The following is a 23,450-nucleotide window of genomic DNA, read 5'->3' as shown; positions in this document are numbered from 1 at the left end:
TTACGCTCCAAATTATATGCATTTTATTTTTCTAATAATTAATTTCATTTATTTATTTATGGAGGCAGGAATGTGAAGTTTAAAAAAAAAAAATTTATTCTATTTTTTATGATATCCTAAACAAAATTGAGAGATAGATTCGTCATCAGAACAATTTTTCTTTTAATTCTGAATGAATGCATTTTGTGCAACAGAATGTACATACAGAGCAGGTGATTATATGTTATATGATTAGGTGGTTATATGTACCAGTTGCACAACACAGCACAGCTTGCTAAATACTGTAAAGCCTCTTTAAAGCTCTGACACATAAAGATTTATTTGGAGGAAGCATTGCATCGCTCTGTCTTTAAGGAAGAGATTAATTTAGTTTATAACACATTTGCTTGTTTTCATGTGTTCAGGCCTGATCTTTGAACCGCTGGTGAGAAGCCTCCAGGCACTGTGAGCTCATTTATTTGTCTCTCTCTCTCTTCACATCTGACTCAGATTTGGCTGATCAAAACCAACGTGTCATTATGAAAGCAATGCGAATGAAAACAGATTTAGTGCTGCAAAACAAGCCCTAGCTGAAGGTAAAGGGAGAGTTCACGTACATGTGTAGCTGCTTTTTTCTACCAGTGTAGAGCAGTATGGAGTTCACAACAGTTTTGCTCAACATTTCAAGGGTTATTTAAACTAGCCATGATGTCACTGATGCTGTGGGGCTAATAGGCATTTTCTTTCTTTCTTTCTTTCTTCCTTTCTTTCTTTCTTTCTTTATTTCTTTCGTTTGTGCCACACAAACAGGCCATAAGAGGCTTGACTCACCATTGATTGTTAGTTTTGACGTTAGCATTTTGCAGTGCACTCTGCGAAGAATTATGCATACAGTATAACATTCCCTGCTGCATAGTTGTGTGATTCTTCATTTAGAAGCACTTTTTATTTTTTTCAGATAAAAAGAAACTCAAGGGGAAGATGGGAAAATATGTAATTCAAGAGTAAAAGGTTCTACTCTTTAAAACGTCTCAGGTTACTTATGTAACCATGGTTCCCTGAGTAGGGAACGAGACACTGCGTCCTCTAGGTTTCTTACCATGCTGCGGACGCAAGCTTCAGACGAAGAAGTGAATGATGTGTAGCTCCCGGCGCCTATTTATGCTATAGTCGCACCGGTAGTGACGTCATGGCTGTCGCCGGCCAACGAGTTGGTGTTTTTTCAATGTATGCTTCAGACACGGGTCACGACGAGGCGTTCCCCATAGCGACCCCTAGAGGACGCAGTTCGAAGTTCCCATGAAAGGGAACGTCTCAGGTTACTTATGTAACCATGGTTCCCTGAGTAGGGAACGAGACACTGCGTCCTCTAGGTTTCTTACCATGCTGCGGACGCAAGCTTCAGACGAAGAAGTGAATGATGTGTAGCTCCCGGCGCCTATTTATGCTATAGTCGCACCGGTAGTGACGTCATGGCTGTCGCCGGCCAACGAGTTGGTGTTTTTTCAATGTATGCTTCAGACACGGGTCACGACGAGGCGTTCCCCATAGCGACCCCTAGAGGACGCAGTTCGAAGTTCCCATGAAAGGGAACGTCTCAGGTTACTTATGTAACCATGGTTCCCTGAGTAGGGAACGAGACACTGCGTCCTCTAGGTTTCTTACCATGCTGCGGACGCAAGCTTCAGACGAAGAAGTGAATGATGTGTAGCTCCCGGCGCCTATTTATGCTATAGTCGCACCGGTAGTGACGTCATGGCTGTCGCCGGCCAACGAGTTGGTGTTTTTTCAATGTATGCTTCAGACACGGGTCACGACGAGGCGTTCCCCATAGCGACCCCTAGAGGACGCAGTTCGAAGTTCCCATGAAAGGGAACGTCTCAGGTTACTTATGTAACCATGGTTCCCTGAGTAGGGAACGAGACACTGCGTCCTCTAGGTTTCTTACCATGCTGCGGACGCAAGCTTCAGACGAAGAAGTGAATGATGTGTAGCTCCCGGCGCCTATTTATGCTATAGTCGCACCGGTAGTGACGTCATGGCTGTCGCCGGCCAACGAGTTGGTGTTTTTTCAATGTATGCTTCAGACACGGGTCACGACGAGGCGTTCCCCATAGCGACCCCTAGAGGACGCAGTTCGAAGTTCCCATGAAAGGGAACGTCTCAGGTTACTTATGTAACCATGGTTCCCTGAGTAGGGAACGAGACACTGCGTCCTCTAGGTTTCTTACCATGCTGCGGACGCAAGCTTCAGACGAAGAAGTGAATGATGTGTAGCTCCCGGCGCCTATTTATGCTATAGTCGCACCGGTAGTGACGTCATGGCTGTCGCCGGCCAACGAGTTGGTGTTTTTTCAATGTATGCTTCAGACACGGGTCACGACGAGGCGTTCCCCATAGCGACCCCTAGAGGACGCAGTTCGAAGTTCCCATGAAAGGGAACGTCTCAGGTTACTTATGTAACCATGGTTCCCTGAGTAGGGAACGAGACACTGCGTCCTCTAGGTTTCTTACCATGCTGCGGACGCAAGCTTCAGACGAAGAAGTGAATGATGTGTAGCTCCCGGCGCCTATTTATGCTATAGTCGCACCGGTAGTGACGTCATGGCTGTCGCCGGCCAACGAGTTGGTGTTTTTTCAATGTATGCTTCAGACACGGGTCACGACGAGGCGTTCCCCATAGCGACCCCTAGAGGACGCAGTTCGAAGTTCCCATGAAAGGGAACGTCTCAGGTTACTTATGTAACCATGGTTCCCTGAGTAGGGAACGAGACACTGCGTCCTCTAGGTTTCTTACCATGCTGCGGACGCAAGCTTCAGACGAAGAAGTGAATGATGTGTAGCTCCCGGCGCCTATTTATGCTATAGTCGCACCGGTAGTGACGTCATGGCTGTCGCCGGCCAACGAGTTGGTGTTTTTTCAATGTATGCTTCAGACACGGGTCACGACGAGGCGTTCCCCATAGCGACCCCTAGAGGACGCAGTTCGAAGTTCCCATGAAAGGGAACGTCTCAGGTTACTTATGTAACCATGGTTCCCTGAGTAGGGAACGAGACACTGCGTCCTCTAGGTTTCTTACCATGCTGCGGACGCAAGCTTCAGACGAAGAAGTGAATGATGTGTAGCTCCCGGCGCCTATTTATGCTATAGTCGCACCGGTAGTGACGTCATGGCTGTCGCCGGCCAACGAGTTGGTGTTTTTTCAATGTATGCTTCAGACACGGGTCACGACGAGGCGTTCCCCATAGCGACCCCTAGAGGACGCAGTTCGAAGTTCCCATGAAAGGGAACGTCTCAGGTTACTTATGTAACCATGGTTCCCTGAGTAGGGAACGAGACACTGCGTCCTCTAGGTTTCTTACCATGCTGCGGACGCAAGCTTCAGACGAAGAAGTGAATGATGTGTAGCTCCCGGCGCCTATTTATGCTATAGTCGCACCGGTAGTGACGTCATGGCTGTCGCCGGCCAACGAGTTGGTGTTTTTTCAATGTATGCTTCAGACACGGGTCACGACGAGGCGTTCCCCATAGCGACCCCTAGAGGACGCAGTTCGAAGTTCCCATGAAAGGGAACGTCTCAGGTTACTTATGTAACCATGGTTCCCTGAGTAGGGAACGAGACACTGCGTCCTCTAGGTTTCTTACCATGCTGCGGACGCAAGCTTCAGACGAAGAAGTGAATGATGTGTAGCTCCCGGCGCCTATTTATGCTATAGTCGCACCGGTAGTGACGTCATGGCTGTCGCCGGCCAACGAGTTGGTGTTTTTTCAATGTATGCTTCAGACACGGGTCACGACGAGGCGTTCCCCATAGCGACCCCTAGAGGACGCAGTTCGAAGTTCCCATGAAAGGGAACGTCTCAGGTTACTTATGTAACCATGGTTCCCTGAGTAGGGAACGAGACACTGCGTCCTCTAGGTTTCTTACCATGCTGCGGACGCAAGCTTCAGACGAAGAAGTGAATGATGTGTAGCTCCCGGCGCCTATTTATGCTATAGTCGCACCGGTAGTGACGTCATGGCTGTCGCCGGCCAACGAGTTGGTGTTTTTTCAATGTATGCTTCAGACACGGGTCACGACGAGGCGTTCCCCATAGCGACCCCTAGAGGACGCAGTTCGAAGTTCCCATGAAAGGGAACGTCTCAGGTTACTTATGTAACCATGGTTCCCTGAGTAGGGAACGAGACACTGCGTCCTCTAGGTTTCTTACCATGCTGCGGACGCAAGCTTCAGACGAAGAAGTGAATGATGTGTAGCTCCCGGCGCCTATTTATGCTATAGTCGCACCGGTAGTGACGTCATGGCTGTCGCCGGCCAACGAGTTGGTGTTTTTTCAATGTATGCTTCAGACACGGGTCACGACGAGGCGTTCCCCATAGCGACCCCTAGAGGACGCAGTTCGAAGTTCCCATGAAAGGGAACGTCTCAGGTTACTTATGTAACCATGGTTCCCTGAGTAGGGAACGAGACACTGCGTCCTCTAGGTTTCTTACCATGCTGCGGACGCAAGCTTCAGACGAAGAAGTGAATGATGTGTAGCTCCCGGCGCCTATTTATGCTATAGTCGCACCGGTAGTGACGTCATGGCTGTCGCCGGCCAACGAGTTGGTGTTTTTTCAATGTATGCTTCAGACACGGGTCACGACGAGGCGTTCCCCATAGCGACCCCTAGAGGACGCAGTTCGAAGTTCCCATGAAAGGGAACGTCTCAGGTTACTTATGTAACCATGGTTCCCTGAGTAGGGAACGAGACACTGCGTCCTCTAGGTTTCTTACCATGCTGCGGACGCAAGCTTCAGACGAAGAAGTGAATGATGTGTAGCTCCCGGCGCCTATTTATGCTATAGTCGCACCGGTAGTGACGTCATGGCTGTCGCCGGCCAACGAGTTGGTGTTTTTTCAATGTATGCTTCAGACACGGGTCACGACGAGGCGTTCCCCATAGCGACCCCTAGAGGACGCAGTTCGAAGTTCCCATGAAAGGGAACTAGAATGATTGTTTGTTGTTTGCTTTTGCTTTGAAATCATACTCGAGAACAGAAAAGTTCCCCTAATTGAATAATCACCCAATTATGCTGTCTAGGTAGGCAGCTCACTGCTTTATTAAACAGAGCCACTCACTCATATGTCAACTTATTCTATTTCTCTAGTTCTCCCTCTCCCCTGAAAGTAACAGTCTATCATCTCGTTTCCTCAAAGTGCATAAACAACCACCAGTACTCTTATCACAACACCACAACTCTTTTGTGCCATAGCAGGCTTGAAACACTCAAAAAGACATGTTTGAAGACTCACTGCTTCAATCCCTGCCTCTCGCTCTGTGTCAGAGATTAAAGAAGATGTCAACAGTAGTTTAGCACCCATGCCATGAAGAAGGCGTTTTGTAGACTGAGTATCTCAGATCTGTCAGAAAAAGGGAGCAGGTGATCACCCCTCTCTCTTCAATCCGTTAGCTGACGAATTAGTGCTGGAAATGCATCCAAATCATTACTGTTCGAATGCAAAAGCACATTAGAGAGACAGTGCTAATAACTTAGCGCTTTGATGATTTTCTGTGTAGCATTAATATCCGTGTAGTTTTATTAGCAAACACGTGCTCCATCACTACACCCTACGGGGCCTCCAAGAAACGTAACACTTATTTCTACCACTTTTAATCTGCAGGAGCTCAGTTTCGTGGAATCCAAGGTTATGAGTGGAAGAAATGAAATGTGGACTTACACACAAACGTTAATGAACTTTTAATTGATGTGGTTTTCCCAAGTCCCTCTTGTCGTGAAACAAGCAGGCGGCTGTGCGCTGATGGACTTGCTCTGCCCTAGCTCTCTCAGATTGGTTTACCGCCAGGGTCTTAAGCACCGCGCAGGCCGTTTCATGTGTCATATAAAATCTGGCCAGTCGCTGCGACGCCTGCAACTAAAACCTTAAGTGCATCCAGCAGCATCATTCACTGTCTTTTCACTTCCGTCTTAAAGGAAGGAGAGAGAAACTCAATCACTTCGTACATGTTTAGACGCGATGCTCCCCTGCTTTTAGCAGCCTCCATCGGCTCCCACTGGTGCCTGTACAGAGACAACCACCTCATGCACACCCAAATATGATAAAAGCCTTCGACGTGTCAGTCCACCCGACCCAACGGTGCTCAGATAAGGGACAAAAAGCACTCAGGAACCTGTGTGAACCTTTCTGAGGTGATTGGAAATGAGGTGTCTGCTATCTGACCAAAGCCCAACAGGCCCATACCTAATTTAATTTTATTTTATTTTACTTTACTTAATTTTTTATTTCATTTCATTTTTCAGCATCTGGGATGGGTTTAAAAAATATAAAGATGACTTCCATTTCGGCAGTTTTCAGTTCTCTTAATTGGAAGGGAAAGAGTGTCACCCTGTTTGAGTCGCCCCACTTCATTCTCCTCCCAGAATCCTTTAGGAATGCTACACTCGGGGGAATTAAACCCAGACAATTTGTTTTAAAGAGATAAATAATCAGATTTGCCCCCCTAAACGAGCCCCTTAACCTCGCTTTTAATTGATCTTCAACTCTGCAAATGATAATTAAAATATTTTGGGGGGGTTGGGAGGGGACGTTTGGTTGGGCATACTGTAGAGGATTGAGTCGGGGGTCTGGGGATTTGCCAGTAGACTTAGAAGAAGGAGTGTGTCTTTGATGTTTTCTCCCCACATGAAGACGTGAGCCAGAGTAATAGTGTTGTGACAAAGTGCTCAGTTCCTGTCTGAGCTCTCCAGATGTCAGACCTCTCTCTTCTTCGTTAGGTCGGCAACGATGATACTTAGGTGCTCGGTGCGTGATAATACGATCCTAAACCATAATGTAATGAAAGATGATAGGACAGAGCCACGCTGCCTCACAGGAAAGCATTTAGGCTATTGCTGTAAGAGCCGATGAAGGATATAAATGCACATGTGGTGGTGTTTTTGATGCGCTGGGACTTTTTAAATTATTTATTTATTGCCCCTTTTTACTTTTAACCTTGAATGCAAAGCAGGTGGCACCTTTGCTTGTTAAACGACCATTTAAGTTTAAATACTAGTCTATCTTATTTTTAAATAAAGAACTGTAGAAGTTACCACGTTTACACACTTTAACATACAGACAAGCTTTTGACTCTTTGTATTTGTTGTTTTTTGTACGGAATGAATGAGGTCAGTGTAGAAAGAAAACCCCTGGTGTCTGTCAGTCTTCCTCTGAGTTGTCGTTTAAAACCGTTTAGGCATCCATTGTTCAAAATGAGCTTTGTTTCCTGAATCACAAGCCTTTAAGCTTTTCACAACTCAACTCTTATTTATATAGCTTTAGCCAATGTCATATTGGAATTAAAACAAGACGTGGCATGGCATGTTTCTTGCTTAAAAAGGAAATAGATTCAACATATGATGTTTTATTAAAAATGAAAACAGTTGTCTTAATATGTTCATGCATATGTTTGTTTTTAATTTTCTTTCTAGTTTTTTTCAAGATTATTGTCTTGAAATTGGCATGTTTTGTCTTACACTGACAAAATCAATTATTTCTGTTTATTTCAATCTTGCATCGATACAGAATTACTATTTTACGCCTTTTTTGTTAAAGGTGTCTAATAAAACTTTTAATAATTGTTTTCTATTTTTAGGCATGTATTTAATTTGTGTTTGTTGATAAATATTAAATTATTTCATAAATGTAATCTGTTTTTCTTGTGTTTTTAAATCCTGATAATTGAAGCTATTGAGAGTTTGCCGTTTGAATAGGCTTAACCTTTGTGTCGCATTAATTCAGCTAGATTTTAAATTCAACAAATGCCAGTGCATTCCCTTCTAAAGGGAAATAAAACCACACTGTTGAAATTGAGAAAAAAAAAAGTAGGTGGATCTTCACTGCTAAGCTTTATTGTGCCTGTGGTGTAGTTCATATGAAAGCATGCTGCACTGAGCTGTTGACGACCCTGTGCAAGCGGATAAATTGATAACAGGTGGGGTGTGTTTACTGTTTGCGCTTGGCGGGAGCAGGCCAGATGGATTTGGGAGCTTCCTGTTGTGGGAAACACTTGTTGCTCCAGGTGGACGGCAGGGGCCACGGTTCAGTGGTCAGGGCTAAAGGACGTGCTGTCTCTCCGAGCCTCGTGCTGCCCTGATCAAAGCATTCCTCTGTGTGCATCAGAGGAGACCCATAATTGGCTATTGATTGGCCAGCACCGGGCAGCTCATGCGCTGCGATAGGCTGACAACTCCAACTATGCTGAAAGCAGAGATCACATGGTTGCACTGATCACACACTTCCTGTAGAAGTCAGTGGTCATGTGAGAGTCAGTGCTGTGTCAATAAAACAACACGCTGCAATGGTTTTTTGTGCTGAAGGAGAAGGTTTCTTTATTAGTTGTCATATTTTAGTGGATAAGCCATTAATATTACATCAAGCAGTATTATAGAGATTAATTACTCTTTAGCCTCTTTCTTAAAAGTCCAGCGATGCGTGAATATGTTGTGTATCAAATATTTGCAGCCTTGATATCACACTAATCTGTCTTTTCTTCTTATAGATCAACGTTGGATGATCATTCTCCTCATAGTCACCCTCTCTACGGTCACGGCGTCTGCAAATGGCCAGGATGTGAAGCTGTGTTTGAAGACTTTCAGTCGTTCCTGAAGTAAGAATCTTACCCACACCCACACCTGGAATAAAAAAAATAAAAAAAAGAATGTTTACAGATTTCCTTTTTGAAATACTCTTTTGGAATCGGATATGGAATTGTAATTTGGAATCAAATTCAAATGATGCTAATTGAATTTTTTTTCTCATTAGGATTCTAACTAAAACTAAAACATACAGTTCCCCTGTTAGACTATTAAGATTACCAGCAGGATCAAATTCCCAGTTGGGACTAAGAACCAATACAAATCAAAACACCCTGTAGGAATTTTGGAATATCCAGTGGGATATTATTTGATTCTTAAAGGATTCCTATTTGATCCCATTGGGATTCTTAAGAACTATGTGTTATTAAGGATCCTAATCTTTTAATTTCAAATTAGAATCTTTTTTGTGTGTTATGTTGGAATCCTATGAGAAAATTTGCATTCGGTCCAAATAAAATTCCAAAAGGAATCCTGTGCACATTTCTTACTAAATGTTTCACTAACATTACATTACAGTATTTTTTCATTCCCTTTCCTGGTCTTTTTTTCCTCTCTCTGTGTGGGCTGGGTTCTTGACGTGGGTGTGTGGTGTGCTGCTCTTTGCCTGCTCTGTGTGGTGTGGTTTCCCTCAGGGTTCTGTGCTGCCTGCGATAACTGCAGTCCCCATGGTGATTACTGACACTTTGTCCCAAAACAAACACGTGGGGATGTTTATCTACGGTGGGCCACATTCTGAGAGTACAGCGGGTTTGCCCTTGTCTGCCTTTTTACAGACAAGAAGAAGAGATCTTCTAGTTCTTTCCCTCTCTCTCTCTCTCTCTCTCTCTGTCTGAGTCTCTCCTTGCTTTTAGAAACGTCTGAGTCTGAGTTTTTTTTTATGTGACATATAGTGGAGATCTGTAGCAGACCAAATTCAATCTCCATCACCTACACAAGCACCACACTGTTTTTAAAGCATGTGCACTCTGACTGTTGCATTGGTTTTATCTGGAACCAGTGCCTGTTCACCTGCCCACTATGTATCAGCTCAACTGAATCAAGCCTGACCTGTCCATGCTGTTAAAGTCCAGTCTATTCTGGCCAACACACAGCTCCACACTCCCTAAATAACACCTAAACCCAAGATCAGGCTAAAGGTGCACGGTTTACACAGCGTTCATCCTGATCCCTGCTCCGAGGAAGACCTGGTCTCACTTAATCTCCACGATGTGTGTGTTTGTGATGAGATGATGAAAACATGTGCCGTGTGGCAGCAGATCAGTGAGTGTGTGTCAGGCTGGATTAGTCCCACTCTAAACAAGATATGACACTGTTCCATTATCCCGAGTTCAAACTGAAACAAGCCTGACTCAAAGACCCACAAGCCGGGACCAAAAAGGAGAAAACCACAGCTGCACTCCGACCAGATTTTTCAGTCTTGTGTGTTTTTTTTTTTTTCCACCAAAGCTCTTTTTGCCATTTTTAAAACCAGTCCAGGCTGTGTAAACACTTTTGCAGATAATAACATTATCTGTCTCCAAACTGTGTTTACCTGTGGAGAAAAATTTAAAGAAGTGCATTCGCTCTGTCCGCCGAGAGCTTAGAAAGAACGTTTGCTGCCCTGAAGTTTCTAAACTGCGGATCTGTTACAGTATGTTTTTGGATTGCAGTTCACATCGTTGCCTTTTTTCTATTGGCCAAAACCATGATTCATCATTTGCTTATTGAAATAAGAGAAATTAGCATTTCAGAGCTGAAAACGAGCTCGAGAGCGAGAGAGAAGTGCTTTCTTTAAGTACACTCTGCAGTGTTTACACAAGTGTTTTTATCATGGCAACATCTTGTTTACTTTTCTTGTCTGCCCTAAACTGCTTGGAACATGTTGAGAAAACATTTGGAGACTCTCTACAAAGCTGCTTTTGGAAAAAACCAGGCTGGGTGAGAGTTCAGCTGGCAGGCTGAAGGTGTTAACCATCCATGCGCTAAACATTCCCACATGCACATCCTCCACCCGACGGGCCCGAAGAACCATAAACAGAAATCAGGGAGTAAATTAGCTGGATGATAAGAGTTTTCTGGGTAGCTAAAGACGGGCGCCTGGGGCGACGTGGCGAGGAACGGTGAGAGATGCGCGCTAACGTCACATGGATCTCCGCAGGCCGAGCCAAAGGCAACAACCGATGACGTGTTTTAAACCATACGGATATTTATTATGTCTTCAAAGGAAAACATCTCATACCTAGTCGTGCTGGTTGATACTATTTCCAATAAATAATAAAGGAAGCGGTGATAAACCGATGTGTTTTTCCAGTGGGACAGGAAGGTTTATAGAACAGGTCGGGACGCTTTTACAAGAGGTCAAGGGCATCCATGACCTGGGGTATTTGAAAGGTCAAACTCGGTAGTTCTGCCATCTTGTAGCACTAGGACATCCTGTGTGTGAGTTTCGGTATTTATCTTTTGCTAAAATTCACTTTGCACATTGTGATTTGCATACAGTTTCTACAGTATTAGTCTTAGAACTGGTTTCTGCTTACGGTTACCCTTCGCAAATACGTGTGTTGTATTTCCCATCCTGGAAAGTGTGTTTACCCATCAAAGACAAGCAGTATGAGTAAATAAAATCAGTAGATAAGCATAATTCTTTTACGTAATGTGAGAAGATAAGGAAAAACAGACGGATGTTTAGCTATTGAAACAGCTGCGCGTGTTTGGGAATAAACAATAGTTCGTCCAGCCGTCCCTATAATAGAAAGACCTTTCAGGGCGTCAGCCTGCCAGAGCATCATTAAAACCTGGGCTAAAGGACAGCTAGCTTCAGTGATATGTAAAATGCTGACTGTTTAAGTAATGTCTATTTAACTTGTTTTATTGTGGCCATTTACATTAGGGGCTGTCATCCTGCCAGAAAGCTTTTAAACAGCCTTTGTCTGAAGTCCAGAAAGTGACACATGCCAGCGCTCATAGTCTCTCCCGACGTCAATTCTGCCGTTCTCCGGAGCTCCTCTTGTCCAGACACTCTTCCAAGAGGCTGCATTAAGGGCCATTTGAATATTTCATTTCCTATTAATTATGCACTGTGACTCTACATGTCATTAGAAGGAACGGAGGAGAGGACAGGGAAAAAAGAGAAACGTCCACTGTAACAAAGGATGAAAAGAGGTAGCGGGGGCTCGCGGGGTGCCGCGAACTACGAATTCCAAAGCATGTCACGTCCAGCCGCGTTCATTGAAAATGCGAGACGCCCTGTACCTATTTTATCTCTCAACAAATGAAAATTGGGTGGTTGTTTTGAAATGTTTACATGATCCCTCTTCAACCTTCCCTGACTTCAAAAGCAGCTTGTTTTTAGTTGATTAATGTTGGAAGCCAGAACAGACGCAATATAGTTTTAAACAAGGTGTGGATTTAGCGTGGCCATGTTAAAACACTCACCGTCCCTAATCCTGGTGTTATTTTTATGAAACGATCAATTCAGAATGTCTTTAAAGGTGTGTTCACGCTGTGTCAACGTTCAAAAAGACACGTGGTATTTATGTGCTCATTCTGAAGGAAAACAGAGTCCATTTTGACGCACGTTTAGATCATTTCCCTTTCAAGGTTGAGTGCTCCACTTCCGAAGTCAAAATCGCTCTCCGTCATGAGTGTTGTCGAGTGTGTTTTCCCCACACGTATTTTCAGCCGTGCTCGTATGTTGTCTTTATTCTTAATAATGGCGCCGCTGCCATCATGTCACGCCACCTCGCCGAATTTATTAGGCCATCAACATCAGTTCTGGCTCCCCTTGTCTCGGCCCCTGCTCAGGTCCGGGCACGACACTTTGATTTGCGGCGGAGGACAGTAAACGTGGGAAGACGAGCACGTGGAAAACGCTACTGTTCCATTCCACCAGCCTCTGCCTGGTGACAAAAAAAAAAAAAAAAAAAGGAAATCTTGGCCCGCTTTGCAGAGGCCAGCTACTTATTTAGATTAGTTATAAACGTGCGGGGGAGAGAAAAAAGGGTCTTGGCTATATAAAATAATCATGCATAATTATATTCATAATTCAAGTTTATGACAGATTCCATCTCTTTTCTCCTTGTTGTCCTTTGCCTTTTTCCTCCTGGCTTCATTTGAGTTCTCTTAATCTAGATGACATGATTAACTGCAGAAGCCACCAAAAATAAAAAGCTGGGAGGGTTTGCGGAGCGCACGTCTGCCGATTTACAATATCGTTTTTTCACCTGAGTTTGGCGAGGCGCTTTTCTTGTCTGCCCAACTTGGTTTCTGTAGGTTTGCGTGGAAACGGGCAGTTCGTGAATTATGCATGAGGCGTGTAAAGAGCGCTTCTATTTCCGGTAATGCAGAGATCTTGTTAGAACACTCTTCATTTGTGTTTGGGGAATTTGATATTTGTGGATGTGTGGACATTGGCTTTATTTACTTTTTATCATTTTAGTATGCGCGTATCTCGGACCATTTTCACTTTTCCAATATGGAGAAATAAATGACTGCCCTGCAGAATGTGCAGATAATGTAATTCAATATTTTACCATGAAAGTTTTATCAAATGTTTAATATATGGTGCTAAAATGAAGGCTGCTCTCTCTCTCTCTCTCTCTCTATAGACATCTGAATAATGAACATGCCTTGGATGACAGGAGCACGGCGCAGTGCAGGGTACAGATGCAAGTAGTTCAACAGCTGGAACTGCAGGTAACATCTAATTTCTCCTCGTTCATCTCCTTTTCTGGCTTTTTCAAAAGTTTGCTTCATCTCTCTCTCTAGCTCTCTCCCTCTCGCTCATTTGCTCTCAAGTAGCAGCTCAGAGATAGAGGAGGGAGGGATAAAAATGAAATTATTTTGTACATTTGTGAGTAACCAGTCATTAAAAATGTGTTATGTTCGCATGACAGCCAGGCAAAGATATATGGAGTGCCCTGGGGCTCACTCCACAAGATAATTACATTTCCAATTTTACTGGGTTTTAAAGTCGTTTATGACTTTTAACTATTTGGCACCACAATAAAACACTTTGTGAAAAAATCCAGGCGTACCAACAATGGTGGGTGAGCTACCAGTCATTTCAGTGAATTGATTGACTCATTTTGTTTATTGTATTGTATTGCTTGTTAATGCACATTAATCGTGACATCTACTCAGGGAATGGTATCACAGAGATCGGGATGTATGGAAAATGAATGGGAAGTTTTTGGTTTTAGGAGGAGAAGGGAGATGGATACTCTCTTAGATTCAGGCAGAGAGCATTAGAAAGTGCAGGAGTTATTGTGCAGTGGTTAACACATTGAACTATGGTGCTCATGCAGGCTCGTTGAGGTCAAATCCAGCTCAATATTTTTGATCAATATTTTCGTCTCTAATGTGTGCAACACCTTTATTCATGCTAGAAAAATTCACCCCAGGCATAAAAGTGCAATGATCATTCTCTATCTGCATGCTCATCTGTCCATACATTAGCCATTTATGTGCTATTCAAATGCTTGATAGTACAAATAAAATTAGTCTTTTATGTCATGGTGTAAATAAAGTATTTACATTTTTCTTCGATACTGCACCAAAACAAAGAGAAAGGGCCACACATATAGATTCAGAAGTAGTAGCAGCTCAGAGGAGCAGAACTGGCCTGCATTGCCCCCAAAATGATCATAATCCTAAGTAGATCTTAGAGATCATTGCTGCCAATGCTATTTAGGCTTACAGTGTTTTGGGGGCAATGCAGTCTAGATCAGTGTGTGTGGAGGTCAGAGAGGTCCTCCAATGTTTAATGTGGATTCACTTTGGCTGAAGTAACCATGACTGAAGGCTAGAGCTTGTGTGTTCATTTTCAGTGGCTAATAAACCCTTAGGGTTGTGTCTCTGTATCAAGTGTAAAGGTCACAATTTGAGTACATGTATGTCAAGAATAATCATATGTTTGTCAGATGTCCTTCCCAATGGGTTATTTGGTTTACTGATAACTGAGAGAATGTTACACTAAAATGCAGTTAAAAAGGTCGGAATCTTTTCTCATTTTAATTATAATTTGTATGACTTTTTTCCTGTTTTTCTCATTAAAGTTAGCGAAAGACAAAGAACGTCTTCAAGCAATGATGACTCATCTTCATGTCAAGTCTACAGAGCCCAAACCCGCCCCACAGCCAGTGAGTATAGCACTCTTGACATCTCAGCATACACGTCCCAATTTGCATACTGTCTGTAAATAGCATATGAGATTAAATTTAGTGCACACCAACTGATAGTAGTTGAAAATAGTATGCCAAATGTGCTTCGATGATATACTGTATTTTCTCTGGTTGGTTTTTAGAGTGTGCATCTATGCATGCTTTGGTGTTATGCTGGACACAGTTGTTTGTCATTCACTTTCGCTTTTCTTGTTAAAGAAAAATGTGCAAGCAATGTAAAAAAAAAAAATCTGTTTTTATATAAATAAAGTTTTAAATGAAAAATGCAAATGTTAGTCGTTAGTTCTAATACTTGCATACTTTACACACTGAAATAAATGGAATTGGTGCAGTTTTTTTTTTTTTCAGATTGGATGCACAATGTTGCACCTCTTTTCTCACATTCCTATTTAAGAATTTCCAACATTGTTGGAACATGTTTTAGGTTGTATCTGTTCATAAAGTTAAAAACATATCCCTCAGAAATTTTTACTATAGTCAATGGAGAACAAGTGTTCACAAACCATTACAAAAGTTAAAATTGATCATTGATCGGTCACATTCTCTCCTCTCTTCAGTTTGCTGAGCACGCGGATCATTTATTTACTGCTCAGGGGCCCCGTGGTGCTCAGGAGCCCAGAGACGGTGTCCTGGGACGGCGGGTGACAATAGTTCATTCAATGGAGCTTTGCCTCTGTCACACGCTGATTGTTTGGATTAGCATTTGTACAGAGGTATCTGACACGGTGACGCTTGTGTATGAAAATTGGTCTCAGATACTGATAGTGTTGTTAGCCTGCTACCTCTCCCCACGGGACTGAGGGGAAGCAGCTTGTAATGGAGAGGAGGACCCTTACAAATAAATACTTTTTTATGAGGTGTACTGTATGCTTTATTATTAGAAGCCTTTATTTAATTTTACAATGACTTCGAAATAATTAGCGAAAAAATGTAGCGCAAATCTTAGTTGAAATGTGTTTACAGATTCCATTTGGTGACGTTTTACTCAACAGCATTGTTTTACTAAAAGCCTTGACATTTATTTTGCAAATTTGGTCATTTACTTGGCTAATGTTGGAATGTGTGTTTAGTTTTAAATTCACGTTTTTACTCATAAACAAATTAGATGTTTTTGCGGTCTGATATTCTGCTCATTAATCTTGCCCCAGTAACATTCATATTTATCAACAGCTCATTTTAAGAGAGATTTTGCCTCAAGCCACAGTTGTTTATGTGTTTGTGCGTGCACATGTGCGTCCACGAGTTTACGAACGAAGGTGTCACTAAGCGTTCTCATCAGCAATCTGACCTTTTCATTGTCCATAATTAAATTGCAGATTTTTTGTTGTTGTTGTTGTTTGTTAAGCTTTTTTTTAGCAGCTTGTCTTCTGTTTTCCATGGCAGCTTGGCAAGTCAAAGCCAGTATAATTAGATCACCAATTACCATTTAATTATTTTCCGTCTGAAGTCTCATTTTGCGGACGTACTGGAGAGCACCCAAATGGTACAGGAAAACAAAAGGAGGGCCATTACTCGCCTGTCTGGGCTATTGTAGAGGCTACTCGCTGTTTGTGGATGAGGAATATGGATAACAAAGCTTGCTGGTGTGCACAGAGGTTGAATAAGTCCATACTATCCAAAACCTCTGGCCCAAACCAAGTCTCTTGTCTTACGCCCACCTATTTTTGCAAGTATTTTTCTTTAGCATGAAAAGTTGAAAGTGAATGACAAACAACTACTGAAAAAATGAAAAAATACTCTATATTCTAATTCTTCTAAATCTATAATAAAAAATAAAAAAAACTTTAAAAACTGTTTTCTATAAAGAAGCTTGGCATCATAACTGGTACTATGTGGTGTATTTTAGCACAACTGGATTTGTTTATTGACCAATCAGCATCTAGGACCAGAACTATCTGTTTTAAAATATAAATTTATAACACTGAGAGAAACCAATTAGCCACAAAAAAGCAAAAAATGTTAGATAGGCATGAAGACAATGACATGTCAAGGATGAAGCTTCTGTCAGCCCTCAGATTTCTTTATTATGTACCTGTCTGTCAAACGGAGCATCTGTATGGTAATGACCGTTAATAGGGTGTGTGGTAATTGCGTGGCCTGCGACGTATCCGCATGGCGGGGGGTTAGATGTTAAACACTGTCTGTTGGTTTTCACTCGCCTCGTCGCCGTCTGCACTGTCAGCGGCGCCATTATAGAGCAAAATTAGACATCTGATACCTCCAAAGCAATTGACAGCCTTGACATTTCATTAATTTGCTCACCCAATCTGTGGGCGATTGTGACGCATGATGAAAAACCTACCTCTGCGTGCCCTCTCGTTGTTTTTTCTTTGCCCCTCTCTGTTTGTCCTTGCATTCGTCGCACGACCTCCCTCATCGTAGACCGCAGTCGAACTCATGTTTAATTTGGTAACAAGGTCTCCTTTGGCAAATTAGCAATTAGAACAATTTGGTGAGGGGAAATATGTATATGGGTCATTAGCTTTTTTCTCATCTCCTACAAATTAATAGCAGGAGCATTCGGTCAGGCTCGCATTTTCCACTCCAATAGAAGAGGAAATGTGACACTGACGACTCAACGTAGCCGCTGGAAGCGAGATTGCACCTTAACTAACCCGCTGGTTAATTAGTTTACCTTATAGCCATTATTACTAGCCCCCCACCTTGTGCCACTTGATAAGGGAGGAAGAAAGTGATTCTCTGGAAACTATTTCTCCAGAAGAACCATCTTATGCCAAACCATCGGGCTGATGAGAGTCATTCAGATGTGACGTTTAATCGTAGTATCACCCCTGTAAGTAGCCACTAATTAGGGTCCTTACAATACAATTTGAGGCTGTAATTAGTGTAGGTTGACCTCTCTCTGTCTGCGGCTTGTTAGGAGCCTCTTAGGGCTCGGTGAGAAACTCATTCCATCAGCCAGCAAGACCGCTACTGACGCCCGAGAGCAAAGAGAGCGAGCAAAGCATTCTGGGAGCACGCCAGCAGACCAAACAAAGAGGCGACCAGGGGGATGTACGCTATTTGCTTGCAGAATGATGGACGCGGAAAGCGAAAGCATGGTGTTTACAAATATTTACAAACCAACATGCCACCAATGCTCCTCTGCGGTGCAAAGATTGATTGGATGGTGTGTTAACAATTAGCATCCGCAGGCATCAGCCGTGACTAACAATGCTGTGCCCTGTTTTCTTTCTGTTCTTTTCAGCTGAACCTGGTTTCTAACATCACCCTGTCCAAGACGGCTCCCGAGGCCTCTCCGCCCCTCAGCTTACCCCAGACGCCCACCACCCCGACGGCCCCCCTCACGCCGCTCTCACAAACCCACTCCGTTATCACTGCCCAAGCCGGCCCCCGAGCCCCCTCCGCCCCTCAGCTTACCCCAGACGCCCACCACCCCGACGGCCCCCCTCACGCCGCTCTCACAAACCCACTCCGTTATCACCCCCACTAGCCTGCACAGTGTCGGTCCCATGCGCAGACGCTACTCGGACAAGTACAACATGCCCATATCTCCAGGTACAGACAGATTGCTCTGAAGCTTCATTGAAACATACAATCCATGAATCATTAGGATCGGTGGGTAAATCTTACGAAAATATGTGCAGGTCACATTTCACCCTAATATATATGTATATATATTCAATTACTTTTTTTAAATTATTAATTAAAAAATATTGACGTTAACAGCTATATTAAATTTATGTTTTGCTTAAAGAAAAAAACTGTAACTGACATGTGTATTTTTTGCTTTATTTTCATTGCAAGTAAACAAATTTTTTCCCACAAATTCTCATTACTGTAATATGTCTGGATGTGTTCTTTCTTTTTTTGTTTTTTTTTATTTTGTTTTTGTAATACTCATTATTCTCAGTGTTGGTTTTCATTAGATTTTATATTACTGTATTTTACTACTGTCATTCAATTATTTGTAAAAAAAAAAAAAAAAAGTTAATAAATAAATTAATATCAGTACAACAAATACTGCCATGATGTATAAATACTTTAGAATTTTAAATAGCATATCATTTAATGTAATGTAATGTAAAGTGTGACCAGGTTTAGTTCAGTTCTTAATATTTGTGTCTGGTATTTGTGAACAGATATTGTCCAGAACAAAGAGTTCTACATGAATGCTGAAGTACGACCTCCTTTCACATATGCTTCGCTAATACGACAGGTAAGAACGCAGCCGCATTTGCATCACATATTTAACCCACCTACTGCATTGTAATTGAACATTTACACTTTAGATTTTACGTATGTATAACCAGTATGTTTGCAGTATAAATATTCAACGTTAACATAAACGTCTTTAAAGTCAAACCCCTAAACCCCCTCCACCACAGCCGTTAAATTTCAGATGCAATTTAACAGCAGAGCTCAAGATTATCCATCTTCAAATGAGCGTGAGAGCACTTGCTGTACATAGAGGGGGCAAAAAAAGCCCATATATAACAATTGCTTTTGATTAAGTATTACAGCCAATGTGATTATTATGGAATTCATTTCACACAACAGTAAGAACGGGGCGTCTTTGAGATGCCCAGTCAATTACCAGGCCTGAACCGGTAATCTGTGATCACACGGGCATTAATCTGGGCCCGGGATAATTGCCGCTTTATAATCTGGCTATATAATTTTTTTTTCTTGTTCTGGTTGTTTAGCGGAAAAGGATGTACTCAAATTGGCACATTTGCATAAGGAAGCGTTCAGTAAACAAAGTAGCTCCTATTTGAGAACGGAAAAGCGTGGAGCTGTTTTACAAGCACCCTCAGATCAACTTTAATTTCACATACCATGTGCATCTCACTTTGTTTTTGCTCCAGGTTTAAACGGAAATGGAACTGCTTTTTGCTTATCAGCATTTGTGTGTGTGTGTGTGTGTGTATGTGTGTGTGTGTGTATTTTTCCAGGCAATACTAGAGACGCCAGAAAAACAGCTAACACTAAACGAGATCTACAACTGGTTCACGCGAATGTTTGCATATTTCAGACGCAATGCAGCAACGTGGAAGGTGATCTCACAATTCCTGTTTTCTATTTCCTGCTTTCACTAATAAATAATGAATTTGACTGAATAAAAAGCATGGAATGAAGTAGAAACTAAAAAACCAAAAACTGGATTGTTGAAGATGTATGGAGGAACTATTGGGTTCACAATAACGAAAACGACCACCAGAATTCAGTGCACACCTCTCTTATTGGACCACACACACTTCCTAGCTCATGACAAACATATATGAATAAAGGAAATACAGTGGGATCCAAAAGTCTGACTACATTATAGATCTGGGATTTAAAATCTAGTTTAAACCTAGACATAAAGTTTTAGAACTTTAAAAAGAACAAGATACATGAGGAAAAAAAATAAGAGTAGATGGTTTCAAAGTCACTAATCAAATTAAATCAAATATGTGACGGACGGTCAAGTTCTTGCTTTCAAACTGAAATTCATGTTTTGTTTTGTTTTTTATTTAACTTGTCATTCAAATATAATGCTGCAATTAAAAAAGTAATGAATAATGCAAAACTTTTCACTAGTGTTCTCAGACTTTTAGACGCCACTTTATATTTTAGTTCTTTAAACAAACTACTACTGACAAACATATTTCTGTTCCCAGATATTAAGATATCATAACATAATGAACATTTAAAAAAAAATCTGAATTATTCTAAACAACACCAGAGATACAAACAGAAACCATGTAAAAACTGGTGTAATTGATGCTATTTCGCCCAATGAGATTTAGTCAACAAGTTCAGATTACACAGAGAAAGTATGATTTTTTTTCCCCAGCTATGATTTATTTCACTTAATGGTCCTTAGAAGTTTCTGGAAGAGACCCTCTCTTCATTTGGATTTATTTTGAAAGTGTTTTTCGGTTTTCTCTGGAAGAATTTCCCTCTTTTCAGGGGAAATCTGGTCATTTGAGTAGAATGTTTTCCCCTGGCAGAGTTTGTTGAGCATTGGCATTTAACTCAAGCGTTTTCAGTTTCCGTTTTTGAAGTGAGGCAGAAAATGATGAACTATCTGTGACTTTTACCCATCGCTGAATGATAAAGCACCAAAGTGACAACACCCACACAGGCCTCCATCAATCAATGAGGGCTTTATTTACTAAATATCACCCGCATGTTGTACAAATGGCCTGATGAAAGGGTAATTTATAAGAACGCAACAAGCAGAGCATGTTAGAATTACATCCCTTCCCTTCATTGTTCAGCTAACAGTGCTAAAGTCATAACTGCCAAAGAGTCATGTTTATCAGGCTGTTTATGCAGTCTGGAATTTTGTTGGTAGTCCAAGGTGCTGCTACAACTGGCTCTTGATCAGTGCATTTCTTTGTATAGGGAGTGTTTTGGAAAATAGCAATATGATACCTTTCTTATGCTCAACAAGTCTGTATTTATTTGATCAAAATACAGAAAAAACTGTAATTGTGAAATATTATTACACTCCTAAACAACTGTTTTCTATTTAAAATGTAAATTATTACAGTGATGGCAAAACCATTACTTCGGTCTTCAGTGTCACATGATCTATCAGAGATCATTCTAATATGCTGATTTGGTGCTCAAGAAACGCACTATTATTATCAATGTTGAAAACAGTTGTGCCACTTAGTATCTTTGTGGAAACGGTAACACATTTTTAATCAATCTTTGATAAATAGAAAGTTCAAAAGAACAGCATTTATTTGAAATAGAAATATTTTGTAACATTACAAATGTCTTTACTGTCACTTTTAATTAATTTAATGTATCACTGCTGAATAAAAGTATAAATTTCTTTTAAAAAAAAAATCTTATTGATCTCAAACTTTCAACAGTAGTGTATATTAAGTGAGATCTAACTTCAAAATATATAATAATCACTGTGGGGAAAACATGAAATACTGTCTGAAAACAAGTTTTAATATGTTGCTTTTTAGGTCAAATGATCTTGTTTTAAAGATGTCTAGATAATTTTTTTAGAAAACAGTGAAATTCCAAGCATGGATTTTTTCAGATTCTTAAAGTAATTATTCACTCAAAAATGAAAATTCTGTCATCATTTACTCACCAGTATGTTATTCCAAACCTGTATGACATTATTTCTTTATAGAACACAAAAGGAGAGGTTTTGAAGACTGTCCTTGATGCTCTTTCAAGCTTCGAATAAACACCATAAAAGTCTAAAGTTGTATAATAGGTTGGTGTGATAAACAGACCCATATTTAAGTCATAAATGATGACAGAATTTTCATTTATTTAAAATAGAAATGTATACAACTTAACAATACAAGAGAATGTGGGTTCTATAAAAAAAAAATGTGTCTCATAGCCCTTCTTTTTCTCTCACACCAACTGCAGAACGCAGTGCGGCATAACCTTAGTCTTCACAAGTGTTTTGTGCGAGTAGAGAACGTTAAAGGGGCGGTATGGACCGTCGACGAGCTAGAGTTCCAAAAGAGAAGGCCGCAAAAGATTAGCGGGTAGGTGTTCCAGCGCCACCCCGTGCAGTGTGGCTGAACAAACCCGTGTCTGGTGGTGTTGATGGATGGGCTCCATGTCATTGTCTCTGTGCTGTGCCACCCACTGACCCCCTGCCAGCTTTAGCGTGCGTCTCTGTGCCTGTATTAGAGTTATGTGCTGGCTATGTGCACCGTAACCCCTAGTCGCTTGTGCTTATCCATTCATTCATTTCATATCCTCTTCTCTATCACTGTCTGTCTGTCTGTCTTGCTACATCTGCATCTGGCTGCTTGCTGCCCCTCTCCCCCATCCCAGGGTGCCGTGCGCACCAATCTCTCCCTGCATAAATGCTTTGTAAGAGTTGAGGATGACTTTGGGTCCTTTTGGACCGTAGACGACGAAGAGTTTAAACGCGGCCGCCACATACAACGAGGTCGCCCCAGGAAGCATGCGGCCGACGAAAGCTGTGATGAGCTGCTTGTACAGTAAGCACCGCCCTCTGTCCCGCCCCCTTCCTGCATGCTCCGCCTCTGTGTGCTCGCTCATCCTGTATGTAGCCTTTCATATCTTATGCTTTTGTCATTTCTGTTTTTCATAATATCTGAAATGACTCGTGTGAGTGTCATGTGATTGTATAATAATATGTGATGTTAAAATAAAAGACAAATTCACATGAACTCTGTTCCAAAACTTAGCAAGCTTCCTTGTTATCTGTGGTCTACATAGGATTCTTGTAGTTCTTACCCTCATTAACAGTTTGTCATTAACCCTCATTAAGAAAGTGAAAAATTGTCAAAAAATAGCTGAAAAAAGCACAATCTTAGAAGGCAGCATTATTATTTTGAAACAGCGTTTTCATTGGAAGTGAAGTAGGCAAGTAGGCAGCTAGTTTTGGGACAGAGCTCTAGTGTTAAACAGCTTTTGATAGTTTAGTGCCGTCTATTGATTTTACTATTGAGTTTCATTGGAAATCAGATTGTACTCTAAATACTGACTTCAGTGTAAAATCAATCTGTTCAGTAGACCGGTGACAGTATGACTCGTTTCTGTACTGCACTGAATGTGTGTTTGTATTGTTGTCTCTACAGAAGTCCAGCTCTAGTAAAGAACATCCATACCACTTTGGGATATGGTCCCGCTCTTTCTGCAGCCTTCCAGGTAAAATCACAATCTTGCAGCATCCAATCCTCATCCATATTATTTATATGGTTTTA

General features: G+C 41.7%; 1 protein-coding gene across 1 annotated transcript in view; it reads left to right on the top strand.

The window, feature by feature from the left end:
* The window catches only part of LOC107713512 (forkhead box protein P1-B-like), a 69,817-nt gene that overhangs the window by 38,076 nt on the left and 8,291 nt on the right, over positions 1-23,450 (top strand). The window contains exons 6-14 of the mRNA XM_016519038.1: positions 8,521-8,628; positions 13,204-13,291; positions 14,653-14,736; positions 17,987-18,119; positions 18,226-18,297; positions 18,882-18,958; positions 19,695-19,796; positions 22,135-22,256; positions 23,325-23,394. Coding sequence (XP_016374524.1) covers positions 8,521-8,628; positions 13,204-13,291; positions 14,653-14,736; positions 17,987-18,119; positions 18,226-18,297; positions 18,882-18,958; positions 19,695-19,796; positions 22,135-22,256; positions 23,325-23,394 — 856 coding nt within the window. The remainder of the gene's footprint in view (positions 1-8,520; positions 8,629-13,203; positions 13,292-14,652; positions 14,737-17,986; positions 18,120-18,225; positions 18,298-18,881; positions 18,959-19,694; positions 19,797-22,134; positions 22,257-23,324; positions 23,395-23,450) is intronic.

The sequence above is a fragment of the Sinocyclocheilus rhinocerous genome, unplaced genomic scaffold (assembly GCF_001515625.1).
Source record: "Sinocyclocheilus rhinocerous isolate Xijiao unplaced genomic scaffold, SAMN03320098_v1.1 scaffold57, whole genome shotgun sequence".
In the NCBI taxonomy this organism is placed as follows: domain Eukaryota; kingdom Metazoa; phylum Chordata; class Actinopteri; order Cypriniformes; family Cyprinidae; genus Sinocyclocheilus; species Sinocyclocheilus rhinocerous.
The sequence above is the reverse complement of the archived record's forward strand: the minus strand, read 5'-3'. Positions and strand labels throughout refer to the sequence as shown.